Source organism: Dipodomys spectabilis, unplaced genomic scaffold, assembly GCF_019054845.1.
Source record: "Dipodomys spectabilis isolate Male_0828 unplaced genomic scaffold, ASM1905484v1 ptg000187l, whole genome shotgun sequence".
Lineage (NCBI taxonomy): Eukaryota > Metazoa > Chordata > Mammalia > Rodentia > Heteromyidae > Dipodomys > Dipodomys spectabilis.
In genome coordinates this window covers 1,840,615-1,858,175 of record NW_024870864.1, presented here as the reverse complement: position 1 = coordinate 1,858,175, position 17,561 = coordinate 1,840,615, and the positions used below count along the sequence as shown (strand labels likewise).

Below are 17,561 nucleotides of genomic sequence, written 5' to 3'. Positions count from 1 at the left end.
TCCCAGGTTTTCAGGTTCCTGTTCTGGTGCCACTTGCTGGAGCCTGCCTGCAAGGAAAGGGAATCCTGATTTAGGGGGCAAGGATGAGGAAAAAGAAAGACATAGACAAAGGATGGGGTCGGGAGGTCTGCAGCTCAAGACTGCAGCACCGTTTATTTAACTTTCCCTAATAAATACTATTAGAAGTGAAGAGGTTACAATAGCCAGAAAAGCAAGGAAAATTTCAGTAAAAACAGAATGCAGTAAAAACAAGACAAGGTCAACTGGTAGAAAGTAAAACAAACTCTGCAGACATAGCAAAGCAATCCTGGGCACCTGGTGTTTTTAAGTAAGCCAGTTCCTTGTACTTGCCTTCAAGTGAGCACCAGGGTCAAGATGACCTTTAAACTTTACTGTCCACTCCCAACACCATTGTCTTCTGACTGAGCCTTATTTTACATGAGAGTAAGAGAGAATGAAGTAGATAAGAGGCATTGGTTTCTAGCCACCACTTTTATAAAGTATGAAATTTTAGCAAAGAGACATGGCTGGTGTAAGAAATGCCATCAATCCAGTGGGCTATCCGACCATCATTCCCTTCTCCATAGTCAGAGCGATATTCTAGCTAGCCTCTTCTCAAGAACATAGGGTCTTTCAGCTCAGAGCTCCACACCCTCCTTCACCACCCCCAGATCTTAGCTTCTTCATCTTGCTGTGGAGAGAACCCACCTATCACCTGGAGACCCCCAGATCAGGGTTGTGAGGATCCTGAGCTGGGGGTCTATCCTCCCACTCACAGTGTTTTACTTTGGGTGTGAAACTGGAATATGGGCAGGTGCTGAAGCCAGGTGTTTATTTTTCTTTTTATTGCTAATGCTAAAAATAAATTCCATGAGCAAAAGAACAGAAGGTTGACTGCAAGTCACCCATGCTCACCCCTCCCATGCCTCTGCCCCAGGAGGAACCTGTAATTAAGAGTTCTTTTTACTCCTTCTAGACATAAACCTGCCTGTGCCTACAGGCAAGTCATAAATGTGCGTGCAAATACCTTATTTATTGATCAGTCATTAAAATGTCCTTGAGCAAGTTCATCCTACTTTGACTCTCTATCCTGGATTTTGAGTGGTGCCTACATTCACGTGAGCTCTATCAGGATGAAAGGAACTCCTGAGCGAGATTGGCCAAGTGTTCTACTGACAGACCACTGCATGGGCCTGTCTGCTTGCCCATAAGGGGAAGGGTAAAAAGTTCCTTGTGGAGCATGAATCTTCGTGCACTTAGGTGAATGTATCTGCTATATACTGTTCTAGAAGGGGCCCAGTAGTGTCAAGAATAAATGGGTTCAAAATTTAGATGAGGTGGCACAAGATGTCACATACGTTCCAAGTGACGATGCCTGACAGCACCTGTTTCTCTGCCCACACTGGGTATATTGGCATGTTTCAATTTTTTCCAGTCTGATAGAGAAAATGTTATTGTGAAATAACTAAGGTGAAATAACTAAAGAAATTCATTACTCGTTTTGCATGATATGTATTTTTCTATAAATAGCTTATTCACATTGTTGGCTCATTTCTCTATTTTTTCACAGTTTTTTAAAATTAATACAATTTTATCATTATTATTTGTGTGTGTGTGTGTGTGCTGATACTGGGGCTTAATCTTGGCCTTCCACTCTTGCTTGACTTTTTTTTTTTTGCTTATAGAAGGTGCTATACCACTAGAGTCACACCTCTACTTCCAACTTTTTGCTAGTTAATTGAAGTTAAGAGTCTTGCAGGTTTGTCTGCACAGGCTGACTTTGAACCTCAATTCTCAGATCCCTTCTGAGTATCTAGGATCTTGGTACCTGGCCTATTTTATTTCTGATGTGATTTTCAGGAATCTTTACCTTAATAGTAAGTTGTATAAAGAGCAATGCTTTATGTCTCTTTTCTATCAATTTTTTTTTATTTTTGCTTTGCTTTTGACATGCAGGCTTTCTTTTGGCTATATAGAAAATTGTTTTTTCTTTTATATTGTAAAATTTAGTGATCTTTTAGATTTTTCTACTCAGTCATCCCCTCACATAGCTTTATACTTTTATTTTTGATGTTGAACACTTGGATACCTTTGAGTTTTATTTTGGTAGAAAGAATCAGGTGAAGAGCCAACTTTATCACTGCTTTTTCCCTAGAGAACTAACTAGAGAAACTGCTAGCAGTTCCCTTGTGACTTGGTAAATGAGGCTAGTGAGTGGTCAGCTGTGTCCAGCTGGCCATATCTTCTGCCCTTCCGCAATTGCCCAGGCTTCTCTGGCAGACTGGATGAGGATGGCTGCCATCTTGGGAATACACCTGCAGCCCCTTTTGTGGAGCCTGGTGTCTGTATATCTTTGGCACATAGCTTGCCTGCTGCTTCTGCAGCTTTGGGAACTACTGGTGACCAGATGCTTCCCATCCTAGGTGGTCTACTATGTATTTGCCATCATTGGGATGGAAGTGTTCCATGACAAAGTTCGATTCTTTGGCCCAAATTTCACCACTCCTGATGCCTTGGTGTGTGGAAACCCAGTACTAAAGGGGTCAGCATTTGCCCAAGACCGGTATTGCAGAAACAACTTCAATGATCTAGCCTCCTCTTTCATCCTGCTGATGGAGCTCACGGTGGTCAATCAGTGGCACGATATCCTTTTTGGGGAGGTGGACTGACTCATGGGGCTGCCTGCTTGCTGGGTGGGCAGGGCTTGCTGAAAGAAACTTCCAGGAGGATGATTGTGCCTTGGCATCTTTGAGCGTTCCTTGAAGGTCTATATCCTTAGCTTTTCACTCCTGGCCAGTGGCTTTGCCCTTGTGACTCACCAGGCCGCCAAGCTGTATTTCATCTTGTTCCACATCGTGGTCGTCATTCTCATCATTAAGTGAGTTTCCTTCTGCCATCTTGTTCCCATGAGTGTTCTTTAAACTAGCTCCCAGAGTCTTATATATGGCAGAACCTCACAAATTGTTAGAATCCAAAGGAATCTGAGATCCTAGATGGTCTTCCTCTTCTAAGCTCAATTATTGCCCTGGTAGTCCAACCTCTGCCTAAGTTCATCCAATGCTGGGACTCTTTGGAGCCTAAAAGAGTCAGTTCCCATGTTTCTGTGCATTTTTTAACACTTCCATGGTTAGAATGGCCCCTAGGGGATCTTAGAGCCATAGAATCTTTCCCCTGTGATGGCCTTCTGGGATTGGCAGTGGCCTGGTGATTGCAGTAGGATGAGAAGCCACTCCTGGTGGATTTCTCTTCATTGAATCCAGGTTTGTCCCTACCCATTTCTATAGCAGAACTAAATATTTGCAATGGCCAGTGATATCTTGCCCCTTAGAAGGGCTCTCCTTCCAGCTACAGTCTTTGACTCTAGCTCTCTGTTTCCTTGTGTGACCTGTATTTGAGTCTCTGTGACCACCATGATCATCTCCCATTGGTCTTTCTAGTAGTCAGCCACATCTTTGAGGCTTAAGTCCCCATTCTTGGGGTGATTACCCAGCACAAGTTTCCTCCTTGCAACAGAAGGGCTTGTCTGTGTATTGTCCCAGTATTTTCATAGCATTCATCTTGGAGGCCTTCTTTGTGGCGTATTCACTAGAGAAAAGTGAGATCGAAACGGCCATTGAGAAGAAGATTCAAGAGCTTGGAGTGGGAATCCAAGAGTGAGTAGCCTGTTTTCCTTGTTGACTCTTAGCCATCAGCTCAGGAAGCCACGGAGCATCTGTTTAACCTGGGCCTGCCCCATGTATCCATCCTACATCCCTGGAGTAGGATATCGTAGTGTGGCCCTGCATGCAGCCAGACAGTGACCCTTGGAATTGTGGGATGAGGGCTGCTGGCCAAGGTCCTGACCGCATTCCTGACCACTCTTTCTCCTTGGAGGGATGACACGCAGGATGGAGTGCTCACTGACAATGTGGATGCCAATGACAGCAGCATTTGTGGAGGTGATGGAGACAGCAGAAGGCAAGGCTTGAAAGGACTATACTGTAGGATTGCATCAAAAAGTAAGCTGTCACCCAATGCCAAGCCAGAACTGACCTTTCTCTAATCCACCTGCTGCTGGCAGCCAGTGAGATGCAGATGTGAATGTAGTCAGGATGTACATGTGGCCTTCAGTGTCTTCAAGGATGAAGACCAGGCCCCTGATTGCCCTCACGCCTTGTGTCTTCCAGTCTTAGCCTCCCCCCCTTCCCACCCAGCCACCACACTTGATGTTCCTTAGCCCCATTGGTCTTTCAGCTCCTGGGCTCCCCAAGAGGGCCAGCTGCTCTGTGCGGCCCACTCCTCTGCTTTCCCCAATCTCTGCTCCTTTATAACTCAGAGACTATTTTGGTCTAGTCTACCTGCAGACTCAAATCTCCATGTATGCAAGCCATTTTCTAATCTATCTGTGGGGCCTAACAATGTACCTTCTCAAGTCCTGAATTACTTCATTAATTCTCAATGAATTGATGATTGGTTGAATAACCCCCCCCCCATACCCCACCAGTCTGATTTCAATTAAGGGTCTGGCCCAGATGCCCTGTGATGAGCTCAGACTGTGTGTGAATATGTAGCCATCAGGACCGGCTGCACTCCTTCCCTCCCTCCCTCCCTCCCTCCCTCCCTCCCTCCCTCCCTCACTCCCTCCTTTGCTTGGTAGGAAGGACTTTCTTGGTCTTCAGGCTGTCAGTGACTAGGACACTCTCCACAGTGTCCTTGGGGCCGATGAGCAATGCTTCCATGATATGCTCATCCTTCCTCTCAGGATTAGATCTCAATTCTTGGAGTTGTGTCTTCAACCCAGGGCCATCCTTGCTCTGCCAGGCTGGGTGATTTTACATGTCTCTTTCTCTCTTCTCCTAGAGTACAGAACTGTGGACGCCTTGCTGCAGAGGATGTTTGAGTCTGAAATTGCTCCCGATGATGAAGGTCCCTCCCTGAATGAGATTTTGAATTTCTCACCCAGTGACATATATCCCAGGAATCCCAATTTTGAAAACAGTGCCTGATGGTGGGCTCTCAGGGAGTCACAACCAGAAACCAAACTGCATCCATTTTCCCATATGCCAGCTGGAGGTGAGCTGTACAGCCAGCTCCCTCGATGTGTGGATAAGCCTATGAATTGGCTTCACCTGTCTGAGAGGTTGGCCAAGTGGTGTGGGGAGCTGTCTTAGTGTATCCTGCCTCAGGTCACTCTTAGGTCTGATCATGAAAGTAAATACAAGAAAACTGATATATAAAAGAAGTGCCTGATCTGCCCGTATCTGTGTGGGACATTTCTCCACTGGGTATATAAAAGCTTTTTCATTTATTTTTATATGAGATTTTGCTATTCTATTAAACTAATATTGTGTTAAACAAATGAACTTTGAGTATTTGAATATTATAAAGGTGTATGTCCTAGTAAGGTAGCTTTTTAATTCAGTGCTTGTTCAAAATATGAATGTGAAAATAGGAATGTCAGTTGGGAGGGGCTGCAGTGTTCTCAGACCTTCTTTAATTTCAAATGTAGCTACCACTACAGTACAATTTTGAGTAAGTCACTGTCTAAGAACACTTTTCCTAGCTGGAAATCAAGAATAGTGATATGCTCTTTTAAGAACGTAAGTGAGATTTCTGTTATTTATCTAAGAAAGATATGTGTTGAAACACATATAACATGGAATTTACCATGTTGGCTATTTTGAAGTTGGAGTGCAACAGTGATACTCACTCTTAGTCGGGTTTATATCACTGTAACAAAATACCTGATATGAACTATTAAAAGAATTTTTTTTGATCCAGGGTTCTCTTGGCTCTGATACTCTGGCTATTGACAAGTGAGCACATCATGATGGAGTGCATGGATGAACAGGCTGCTCATTTGATGGTGGTCAGGAAACAAGAGATTAGGGAAGAAACCGAGGTCCTGATATCCTCTCAAGGTCATATACCCAATGACCTAATTTCCTTTCTTTAGGCTCTGCCTCCTAAAGCCTCCACCACCTCCCAATAGCATTCAGGCAGGATAGATTAGAGAAGATGAGGCATAGTAAACAGCTGCCAGGAATTAAATAAAACAAACAAATTTAATCTTAAAGCAAATACAGGAGATATTCATCTATTTACTTAGCTGAAGATTAAGAGATCAAAGTCATTTTAGTGAGGCAGGATAAATTAAGGGAAATAAGGCCTGATGAAGTCAGCTTAGAAGCACTGTCTTCTACCTTGAGGTATCTCACCTCAAGAATTAGCATCTGTTTGATGGCAGGATGTTTCCCTTCCTGAGAGAAATGCCTCCAAAAATTAAAAGGTAGACCACAAACATAAACAACAATAATGGCAAAAGAGAGGCAGCAACTTAGAAAGTGTAACAACACCAAAAGTAATTAAGAACAGAATGTATCTATCTATATAACTTTAAGTCAACCCCCTTGTCTTTATCATATGAATACTCCTGTGGCTCCCTTTGAGAGCACTCACACTCTGTTAAGAGTGTGCCTCTGTCTTTCTGCTTGTCTGTCTGGTGTTTGGCCAGCTGTCTGCTTGCTTGCTTACTTAGTGAAGCTCTGCCATGTTTTCCTTCCTTCCTTCCTTTTCTCTTTCTTTCTTCTTTCTGTCTTTCTTCTTTCTTTTTCTTTTTTCTTCCTTTCTCCCTCCCTCCCTCCTTCCTTCTTTCTTTCTTTTTTTCTCTCCCTTTCTTTCCTCCCTTTCTTTCTTCTTTTCTTTTTCCTTCTTTCCTTTCTCTTTATTTTCTCTCTCCCTTCCTTCCCTCAATCCCTTCCCTTTTTCTTTCTTCCTTTCTCTTTCTTGCTTTCTTCCTTTCTCTTTCTCTCTCCCTTTCTTCCCTCCTTCCCTCTCCCTCCTTCCTTCCTTTTCTCCCTCCCTTCCTCCTTCCTTCCCTCACTCCTTCCTTCCTCTTTCTTCCTTTCCTCTCTCTCTTCTTTCTGCCCCTCTCTTCTTTTTCCTTCCTTGCTTTCTTTTCTCTCCCTTCCCCTCCTTTTCTTCTTTTTCTTTTCTCTTTTTCTTTCTTTTCTTTCTCTCCTTCCCTCCCTTCTTTCCTTTCTTTCCCGTTATGTCTTGTCCAAAATTTCTATTCTGCGATTGAAGTCAAGAACCCTAAGTGAAGAGTCCCTACTTTTAGAGGGAAACTTCACAAGCTCTCACCTGTATCTGGTGACAGCATCATAGGCTGGTGGCCAGGCCTCCAATACTGGAGCCTTGGGGATATTCTCATCTAAATGATAATACACACTCACGCTGTCATGCAGCCTTCACGGCTCAGCTCCAGGCTCAGCTCCACATGCTTCTCTCCCACAAAGCAGAAACTCATTCCCTGTCTAGCTCCCTGGCAACCACCATTCTACTTCCTATCTCTGTGGATTTGGTAGCTGTGGATTGCAGCTGTGTTTTGAGCAGGAATAGGCCTCTCCAGAGTCTTCAGAATAGATTCTTCTGTGCATTGTCACAGGCCCTGCCTTAAGTCAGGAGAATCAGTGTGAGTGTTTTCCCATGACCAAAGTCTGTGAGTGCAGTGAGAGCCACGCCAGGTGCATGTGCCATGATAACAACAGAGGCAAGCTTAGGAGAGGCTTTTCCCTTCTTTCTGAGATGCTTTCTGAGCCTTGTATGGAGCAAAGCCAAATGCCTCCAGGCATATAATCTAGAACTAGACTGTTGGTGTCACACCCAGTTGCTCACTGGGGTCCATTTCTTCACTCACAGAGTTGGGACAAGAGTGGCTCCCGCCCAAGCCTGTGAGGACAGAGGGAAGATGAGGTTGTTGTAACGCTGATACCTACTCATGAGCAGTGCTGTAGCAGTGTCTGCCTCATCTCACGTTGCTCTTCTCAGCTTACAACCTCACCTGGCACTAAGTGCTATAGCAATAGAATCCCATTACTAAGAACACTGTCAGGAATTGGGGATTTGCTGACTCTGATGTGGCTAGGGAATCCTGTCATCCTTCCAGATCTCTATTTCTTTGTATACCTAACACCTATTATTTATACCATATGTATGGATATATGATATATATTAGGTATTTCTTCGATTTAGTTACTAGATAGGGTATTGTCACTGACACAATATAGTAACATAGTTACAAGTCAGAAGTTACTCTTAGCTGGACACTGATGGCCATGCCTATAGTTCTGGCTATTCAGAAGACTGAGACCTGGAGGAGCCTGGGTAGAAAAATCTACAAGACTCCATGTCCAATGAACCAGCTAAATGCTGGCTTAGAGGTATGGCTTAAGAAGTAGAGAGCCAGCTATGAGCAAGAAAGCCAAGAGGCCCTGAATTTAAGCCCTAGTATTCACACACATTCACACACACACACACACACACACAGACACACACACATACTTTCCTTCTCTTTTTCCACTCATTCTGACACCCCCTTTTCCAGTTATTAGTCCATTCTTCTGAAACTAAATGAATCACTCAGATTTGTGTGTATCATGTATATTAGTATGCTATAGTTACATTTTAATGGGATGTCATTATATTTCTTTTTTTTCTTTTTTTTTTTTTTGGGTCTGGTTGTGGGGCCTGAACTCTGGGCCTGGGCACTGTCCCTCAGCTCTTCAGCTCAAGGCTAGGGCTCTACCACTTGAGCCACAGTGCCACTCTTGGCTTTTTTCTTATGTGGTGCTGAGGAATCGAACCCAGGGCCTCAGGCATGCAAGGTATGCCTACTCTACCACTGAGCCACCTTCCCAGCCCTGTCGTTATATTTCTTATACATTGTTCAGGCTTTTTACACTCAGCAGTAATTGTTTCATGTTAGTACACACATGCACACACTCCATCTCACCTAAATTTCATGATTAAGAATCTATCCATTCAATATATATATATATATATATATATATATACACTTTCACTTGCTTAACATTAGATAATTAAATTATGAAATAAACATGTTTTGTTTTGTCTCCATATGTGAATCCTTTGGGAAGAATTTCTGAGATCGATTTAGTGCCAATGACTATTCAAAATGCACTTTTTCAACTGATGCTTCTTCCCCTTATGGCCACCAGGGGACAAACCAAGCCAATCATCGTCTGCAGGCTTGGCTCAAAGCAAACTGGGAGGGCAGTGAGGCTTACCTGGTATTTCAGTGAATCAAGCTCTCTGCATTTTGATAGATGGACTCCAGCTGGAGCCTTCCTTCCCCAGTCTACTGGCAGAGGCTGAGCAGCTGTGAGCCTGGCTGAGGCTTGTCATTTGGAACAGTTTCCCCCTCCGTTTCTGCTGTCTGGTGAGGCATGGCAATGATGATTACAGAATCTTCATGTGGTAGACCACTACCTGCATGGGATCACTCATCCCAAGGTTAAAAAAGAAACCACTCGTGTATCCTGTGAGCCAGTGGATGGGTTCTGTGTTAGAGATGGGTGTGTATGACATACTGTTGAATGGTGTTGAGACACAGGATGAGGGGAATGGAGGATCCATGACACTGGCTTCTTGAATCCATGCACAGAAAGGTGCACAGTGCAAGTCCATAGTGCAGTCCAGGTTCAGACCTCATCAGATGAACAAGTCTATGTTCATGTGTAAATATTTAAACAACCAAATTTTAATAAGCAAGTCGGGGTTGGAGGTATAGCTCAGGGGTAGAGCACCTGCCTAGCACAATCCAATATCCTGAGTTCAAACTGCAGTGCTACTAAGAAGAGCCAGATTTGTGGTATTTTTTTTTCTTTCTGAAAATAGGCTGTATTCAAAGGAAACTGAATTGAAGGCAATAAGGGTGCAGCATTAACAAACACCAGGTCACAGATGCAGCTGTATAGGGCTTCAGTCTTAGAAGGGGAATCTACTCAATGCGCTTCCAGACCCTGTCACATAGCCTATGTCAACAGCAGCTCATCTGCTATGACTGGATCTTCACCTATAACACATACAAAAACATCTCCCATGCGATGTGGTTCACATGAGCAACTCATCCACAATGTGGCCCAAGTTCTGAGAGCAACAATATGCAAAACTCAATCTACACGGTTATTTGAAGCTCTTTAGCCATATGCCCAATACAAACATGTAACAGATCATCTTTATTTAGCCATGGTTGTCTGGATTATACATACACACATAGCATGAGGGAAAAGGCTTTTGCATCTAAGAGACCCTTGAAGTGCATGCAACCCAAGTCAGTGTTGAAAGGGAGAAGCAGCAGCATCCAGTTCCCTTCACTAATGAGATTAAAGATTCCTGATGAATATATTCATCGGTGCATCTCAGCATCACAGCCCATCCTGAGTGTGCAGACCTTGACTGATACAGATCTAGGTTCAGGCTTTCAGTGGTTCCCATTCGTCCTTGGCTGCTGCTACACAATCGAGTTCTATGAGACTAAGGCTGCTCACAACAGTCAGGGACTCCTGATTCCAGTGTTTTTCCCCTGGAGTATTATCTGCTCTAAGGCAGCGGATCTAAAATGCATTCTCCCCTGGGACAGCCCTGACCATCACAGCTAGTGTTGACATGGTACATAAACACCTGAGAAACCTCACACATTGCACTTTTCTGTGCATGGATTCAAGAACCCAGTGTCATGGATAATACACACCCATCTCTAACACAGAACCCATCCACTGGCTTGCAGAATACACAAGTGGTTTCTTTTTTAACCTTGGGATGAGTGATCCCATGCTGGTAGTGGTCTACCACATAAAGATTCTGTAATCATCATTGTCATTTCTCACCAGACAGCAGAGGCAGAGGGGGAAACTTCCAAATGACAAGCCTCAGCCAGGCTCACAGCTGCTCAGCCTCTGCCAGTAGACTGGGAAAGGAAGGCTCCAGATGGAGTCCATCTATGAAAATGAAGAACCCTTCCAGTTTCCCTTTGAGCTAAGCCTGCAGACAATGGTTGGGTCGGTTCGCCCCCTGGTGGCCATAGGGGGAAAAGGCATCAGTGGAAAAAGCAGTTTGAATAGTCATTGGCACTAAATCAAACTCTGAAATTCTTCCCAAAGGATTCACACATGAAAAAAAACCAAAAATCAAAAAAAACTAACAAACCCCGAAAACTTATATAAACATGTTTACTTTGTAATTACCTTATTTGATCAAGTAAAACTACATATATATCCATGAATAGATACTTAATCATGAAACATGATTGGCATGGAGTCTGTGTTTATATGTGTGTGTGTGTGTGTGTGTGTGTGTACTAACAAAACAATTACTACTGAATGTAAAAGCCTGAAAAGTCTATAAGAAATATATCATGGCATCCAGTTAAAAATGCAACTATAAGGGCTGGAAAGGTGGCTCAGTGGTAGAGTGCTTGCCTCGCATGCATGAGGACATGGGTTCAATTCCTCAGCACCACATAAACAGAAAAAGCTGAAAGTGGTTCTGTGGCTCAAGTGGTAGAGCACTGGCCTTGAGCTGAAGAGCTGAGGGGCAGCGCCAGGCCCAGAGTTCAAGCCCCATGACCGACAAAAAAAATGTTACTATAATATATTAACATACATGATCTACACAATTCTGATCCATTTAGTTTCAGACCAGCTTGAGCTCAACACTCAGGCCTTGGGGATACACTCATCTAAATGATAACATACACTCACGCTGTCATGCAGCCTTCACCACAGCTCAGCTCCAACATGTTTCTATCCCACAAAGCAGAAACTCATTCCCTGTCTAGCTCCTGGCAGCCACCATTCTACTTCCCATCTAGTTCAACTGACTAGTTGAGTGTGTAATTGACCAGTTTGAAGCCAGCCTGGGCAGGAAAGTTTATGAGACTCATATCCAATTACCTACTGAGATGCTAGAAGTAGAACTGTGGCTCAAGTAGCAGAGCAAGCTTGCCTTGAACAACTAAGTTCAGGGACACTGCCCAGGATCAGAGTTCAAGCTTCAGGCCTGACACAAAAAACCCCACAAGTAATTTAATCATAAATACTGAAATTAGTGCACTTAAAAAAAAATCAAACAACTACTGGAACTTTGTCTCTACACTTACATAACGTTTTTAAGACACACATCGAAAGCCACTTAAAGCTTTATAAATTAAGACTATGAAGCAGAATTTTAGATTTTTCATGTCAACAAACTATTCAAGAGACATACAATAAATGGAAATATCTGTCTCCTACACTAAGGACTCTTACAAATTAAAAGGAAATAGAACAATAAAGAGTTCTCAGCAAATAACACACACATAGCTGAAAAAGATATGTTTGGCTTAATTCATAGAAGAAATGCAAATTAAGACTATAAGGAGCTGGACGCTGGTGGTTCATGCCTGTAATCCTAGCTACTCAGGAGGCTGAGATCTGAGAACTGTGGTTCAAAGCAGCCTGGGCAGAAAAGTCTGAAATTCTTATTCCAATTAACCACCAGAAAACTGGAAGTGACGCTGTGGCTCAAAGTGGTAGAGCATTAGCCTAGTGAAAGAAATAAGGGACAGCACTTAGGGCCTGAGTTCTAGCCCCATGGCCAATGCCATGGTGGCTGAGGATACTGCAAAAGGAAGTAATTCACCTCACACTCCTGCACTGTGCGTCTCAGATGTTTTCAGGAAGACCTGTGCAACCTGAGGGCCCTTCTAGCTCTAAAGTCAATAAAAGCAGTATTGTACCTATTTAGCAAGATGAAGGTCCTGAGTTCAAAATCCCAATACTGACCACCCCAAAAAAATTATTTCCAAGAATAGAGATTTTCCACTGAATGGTACTGTAAAGGACAGACAGGTTTGTTTGTTTTTTCCCCACAAAAGCTTTTAAGACCCTGGGTGTCTTTTGGAAGTTTTCCTTTTACACAGAAGGAAGGGACAAAAGTCATGTTGGCCCAGTTTTGGCTTAAAAAGGCCAGGGTATCCAATGTGTCTTCTTGGGAAGGTTCACATGCATTGTCATGAATGCTTGCCTACTGGAACAGATCCATTAGTTAGCTGCCTCCAACCTCCCACTTGTTAATTTGGTTGGAGTATTTGTTACAACTAAGTTACATGGGTCTGTTTTATGGACTTTATTTGTAACAAACACATTAAAAAAATCAGTCTTTACACAGTGTCTTCTGGAGAGTGTCCCCATCTGCATTTCACTTTCTCAAACGTTTATAGTCCATGAGCAGCACAATTAGCCTGTTACGCAGGGTTCGGATCTTGCTTGAATAGTGCTGTTGAAACTGGTTCTTCAGCTTCTGCCTTAACAAATCCAAAGATGGGAGATGGTCGCAGTCTGGTATATTCAACATGGTGTGGAAAAACTCCTCCCACATCTCCAGATGAGGAAGCCTGAAGAGACAAAGCATCAACAGTGGATAAAACACAGCCTTCAAAACACACAATATGCTCACACATTGACTCCTGAGAGCCTGGATGGTATAAGAGGACAATTCCCACCTAAATACCATTTACTGAGTGAGAATGCAAGTACTGTCAGGTACAGTGTGACTCAAGCCCATAATCCAGCAACTTGGGAGCAGAGATTGAGGAATCATAGCTTGTGAACAGCCCAGACATAAAAGAAGTTTATGAGACTCCATGTTAACCAATGGCTGGGCACAGTAATGCATACCTGTTACCCCAAACTATGAGGGAAGCCCAGCCTTTGCTAGGTGCAGTGGCCTGAGTCTGTCATTTCCAGTGATGACTGGGGAAGCCTAAGGAGAAGGATCCAAGCATATGAAGTGAGACCTATCTCAGAAATAACCAATGCAAAAAGGGGGCTGGAGGTGTGACAAGAGGTAGAGTGCCTTCCTAGCAAGCACAGTGCCCTGAGTTTTTCCAGTAATCCCCACCTCAAAAAAGAAAAAAATGTATGGAAGCACTGAACCCATCACAAACAAGAACAACAAAAGATCCAACCAAATATCTGAACACATTCGGTTTGAGAAACATGGTTGAAAAGCTATCTGCTTCTGGCTGGTTGTGAATAGTACAGAATAGTCAGAATCTCATAATGCAGTTGAACCAAGCAGACAGCAGACAGGCTGCATGCACTGCCCTGAGTGTGCTCAGTCTTTAGAGTTCCAGACACTGCAAACTTCCTATCTTGGCGAGAAGCCCCTATGAAGAAAACACCACACTGAAGTTAGACTCCAGAGCCTGGTCACCGGGCCTGTGGAGGGGAGCTTCAGTCTTTCCCTTCACTTGCCAGAGCTGGAAGCCTTCTGAACAACTATCTGGTCCTCCCATTATAAGCATGAGAAAGAAGGCAGGAAGAATGCTCAATCTAATGATCCATTATACAAAATAAAACATAGCTGTTTTAGTCTTCCTGAAGAGATTGAACCTCATCTATGAATACCACATGACATTTCATAAAATTATTACCAGCTGCTTTTTTGTTCTTCAGTTTTGGAAGATGATGGGGAGTGAGGAAGATCCAAGTTTTAAGTTTTTGTTTCTAAAGAATATCAACATGTAAATTTCCAGTAAGCTGTGTGTATGAGAGTACTTTTCTGTATGAGTTTTTATTCCTCAAAAACGTTAAGAGAAGGTGGGGCTTTGAAGGCAGCTCAGTGGCAGAGTGCTTGCCTCACATGCATGAGGGAGGTCCTGGGTTCGATTCCTCAGCACCACATAAACAGAAAAAGCTGGAAATGGCATTGTGGCTCAAGTGGTAGAGTGTTAGCCTTGAAATGAAGGTGAGGGACAGTGCCCAGGCCCAGAGTTCAAGCCCCATGACTGACCAAAACACAAAACAAACAAAAAAAAAAGCATTAAGAGAAGGAAGTATAAGTCATATAAGGAACATACATGTACCTAACCTTACACAGCACCGGTAGTACATTCACAAGGTGCTACTCTGGAAGAGCCATCCACACCGACAGGATGAGCTCCAGACCATTCTTGCAATTTTGTAGATCAGAACAAACTGTTAGTGAACTAAAGTAAGATAAGGATGGGGCTTAAAATTTGTCCTATAATAGAAAGCTGTGTCCTCCTACTATATAACTTTCAAAGCACCTTCATAATTTCCTTTGCTTCTTATAAGAAACATCTGAGAAGAATCTGCATTATTCCCATTACAGAGACAAGAAAACACATGGGAAAATCCTGAGGCTCAGTGACATTAGTTGAGTCCTCCCTCCCATGGGTAGAGAGAAAAACTGGAGTTCACAGTATCCAACCATGCAGCTGGCAATTTTCAGTGATGCCATGTAGCGCTGGTTGCTCCTGGCCCTTTTCATCTGGTGCTGGGGATGAAACCCAGGCCCTTTTGGAACTGAGCTACTCTCTAGGCCTTGGCTGCTCCATTTTTACATGTGGGGAAACAGCAGTGGTGGCGCCATGCGATCTGAACATTGCCTGTGTCAGTACTGAGCTGTCACCACACTGCCCAAGACAGGTTTTCCATGCTGCGACAGAACTCCTTTTCCTGCCAGACAAAACTCACCACCATTCTGCTATATTATTCTTTTCACTGTCACACTATTGCCAATCCCCACCTTCTAAAAAGACCTTCAGGCTTCCAGACACCTCCTACATTTTTCACTCTCATGTAAGTGCCAAAGAGCATGCAGTATACTGTTGCGGCAACGCCAAAGTAATCAATCTGTAGAGAAAACACAGGTGCATGTCACTCAATAGTAATTTGCACACGAGCCTATAAATATGTAACTTTTAACTTGGACACTGTTATATAACCATAGGGCTTTAACGATTTCTCTGAAAGCTACTGAGATGCCCCACTGCTTGTCTAGGCCCTGCCTGAAGCTTCCATGGGAGAGCAACACCCTTGTCTCCCGAGGTGGCCCCTTAGAAAGCTCTGTGCTTCTTGACCTAGTTAGTGTTCTTCCCAAGTCTTTTATTCTGTTGCATGCGACAAATACAACAGTAGAATCCTTTACTTGGGAGCTCCAACTCCTTCCCCTGGGATTCTGGTGGTTATATGATGTTTATAACTGAAAAGAACCCTCCACTGTGGCCCAAGTCTATGAGACAACAAACTGTCTGTCCCCCTCCATGCCTGACGAAATGGGAGATTAGCATTTGTGCAGGTGGAGGTCTTATTGGCAGTAGAATAGAAATCAGACTCCCACCCTAGCCCCTTTTAACTATGGCTCCTGAAAAGCCATAGTTTCTACCCACATGGAAACTGGGTAGAGATTTTGTTAACCTAGTTTCAAACTTTACATTTGTCCTAATTAGTATTCTCTTTACTTGAGAACTAACATTGATGGAAATTGTGCCGCATTTCTTTAGGCTAGATAATAGTGATGCAATCTTTTGGATGAGGTATTCTGGGAGGACATCTGGCAGCATCATCTTATAGCAGTCAGGTTCACCTTCTTGCCTATGAAAACAGCCAGGTGTGTGCAACACTGGCTCAATTCTGCCCACAGTCAATAGGCTGGGGTGTCCAGCTATTTCTGGCCCCAAAAGGAAACCAAGCTGCTTTCATCTACAACTGAAGCTGGATCCTGGTAGCATGACTTCCTTTTGAAAGGTCACAAATCAGTGCTTTTTCCTAGGGTCAAACTTTGACAATGCATTTGCTCCCCTTTACTGATGATAGACTTGAGAAAGGTATATTGCTCAGGAATAATTCTATCTTCCCCCTCAGCCATAAGTTTGACCTTTCCTTCACCCACTAGTTTAATTAAGTAGAATCCCAAATTCATTTTGAAAATCTGATAAGAGAGAGAGGAAAAAGTTTTCAAAGCTCTTGTTTTACTCCCATACCTGGTAGTTCCATGGTTTGCTACTGAGCATTTCTGTACACTGAAAACCAGAAGTTTCACACTTGGCTGTAAATGTAGTTCCTTTTGGAAAAAGTCTCATATCGATACTCTGACCCAGGTCAATCAGTGCCAAGCCAGCAGCTAAATCATCATCATCATCCTGTTTCAAAAATCTAGATTAAACAAAAACAAGGGTCAAGATGCATGAGCACAAACAGCAAGCGGCTGCTAGAGAAGGGTGAAGGAGGCCTGTTACAGAGCACTTGCCTGTTTCCCAGGATGAAATTGTCTGGTTTAACGTCTCCATGAATGATCTCACAGCTGTGAATTTGTTCAATCATGTGGAGCATTTTGATAGCGAAAGAGATGACGATAGCCTGCGGCATCACTTTTTCAGGGGTATTTTTATAGAGGTTAATGGCATTCTAGAAACAATGCAAGTGACACCCTGAGTTGGTTGTGGAGGATACATGAAATTTCTAGTCAAAAAGGCTTTGCCTCACCTTCCTGTCCAGCAAACGTTCTAACCACAAAAGACAGGTGCAAGGCATAAAGCAGAAATGCACTTCAAATTCATGACCATATCGTGGAAACAAAACACTTACTAATAATGTTCCATAGCTGTAGAGCTCTCCTACTAATATGCTGCCATTTTGGAATAAGTGGGCAGAATAGAACTTGATAAACATGTATTCCATGGTTGGCTTGAGTCTCTCCATTAGCTGGGTCCCAATGTAGAATTCCCAGGGGTTGGCAGGCTTCTGGACCTGTAATACAAATCAGATCCATGACATTCATATCCCATTTCACATTCTGGATAGGATACCAAGAAAGCAAGCTCCATTCCAATAAAGGACATGGTATAAAGAGTGATGATAATCTATGAACTGCTTTACAACATGGGGCTTACTACTTCAGGATAATTTTAGTGGCAAGGCAGTTCTGAGTCT

The 17,561-nt window shown here is 43.3% G+C and overlaps 2 protein-coding genes across 2 annotated transcripts in view; one reads left to right on the top strand and one right to left on the bottom strand.

Moving 5' to 3' along the window:
• The window catches only part of LOC122121374 (two pore calcium channel protein 1-like), a 57,343-nt gene extending 51,977 nt beyond the window's left edge, over nucleotides 1-5,366 (top strand). Inside the window, exons 15-19 of the mRNA XM_042695554.1 lie at nucleotides 2,424-2,643; nucleotides 2,788-2,878; nucleotides 3,540-3,653; nucleotides 3,874-3,998; nucleotides 4,840-5,366. Of these exons, the coding sequence (XP_042551488.1) occupies nucleotides 2,424-2,643; nucleotides 2,788-2,878; nucleotides 3,540-3,653; nucleotides 3,874-3,998; nucleotides 4,840-4,985 (696 nt within the window). The 3' untranslated portion in view covers nucleotides 4,986-5,366. The remainder of the gene's footprint in view (nucleotides 1-2,423; nucleotides 2,644-2,787; nucleotides 2,879-3,539; nucleotides 3,654-3,873; nucleotides 3,999-4,839) is intronic.
• A 7,567-nt stretch (nucleotides 5,367-12,933) lies between these two features.
• Nucleotides 12,934-17,561, bottom strand: part of LOC122121346 (mitotic checkpoint serine/threonine-protein kinase BUB1-like) — a 42,563-nt gene continuing 37,935 nt past the window's right edge. The window contains exons 21-25 of the mRNA XM_042695521.1: nucleotides 17,217-17,378; nucleotides 16,879-17,036; nucleotides 16,613-16,784; nucleotides 15,376-15,482; nucleotides 12,934-13,216 (exon numbers count right to left, since the gene is read on the bottom strand). Of these exons, the coding sequence (XP_042551455.1) occupies nucleotides 13,021-13,216; nucleotides 15,376-15,482; nucleotides 16,613-16,784; nucleotides 16,879-17,036; nucleotides 17,217-17,378 (795 nt within the window). The 3' untranslated portion in view covers nucleotides 12,934-13,020. The remainder of the gene's footprint in view (nucleotides 13,217-15,375; nucleotides 15,483-16,612; nucleotides 16,785-16,878; nucleotides 17,037-17,216; nucleotides 17,379-17,561) is intronic.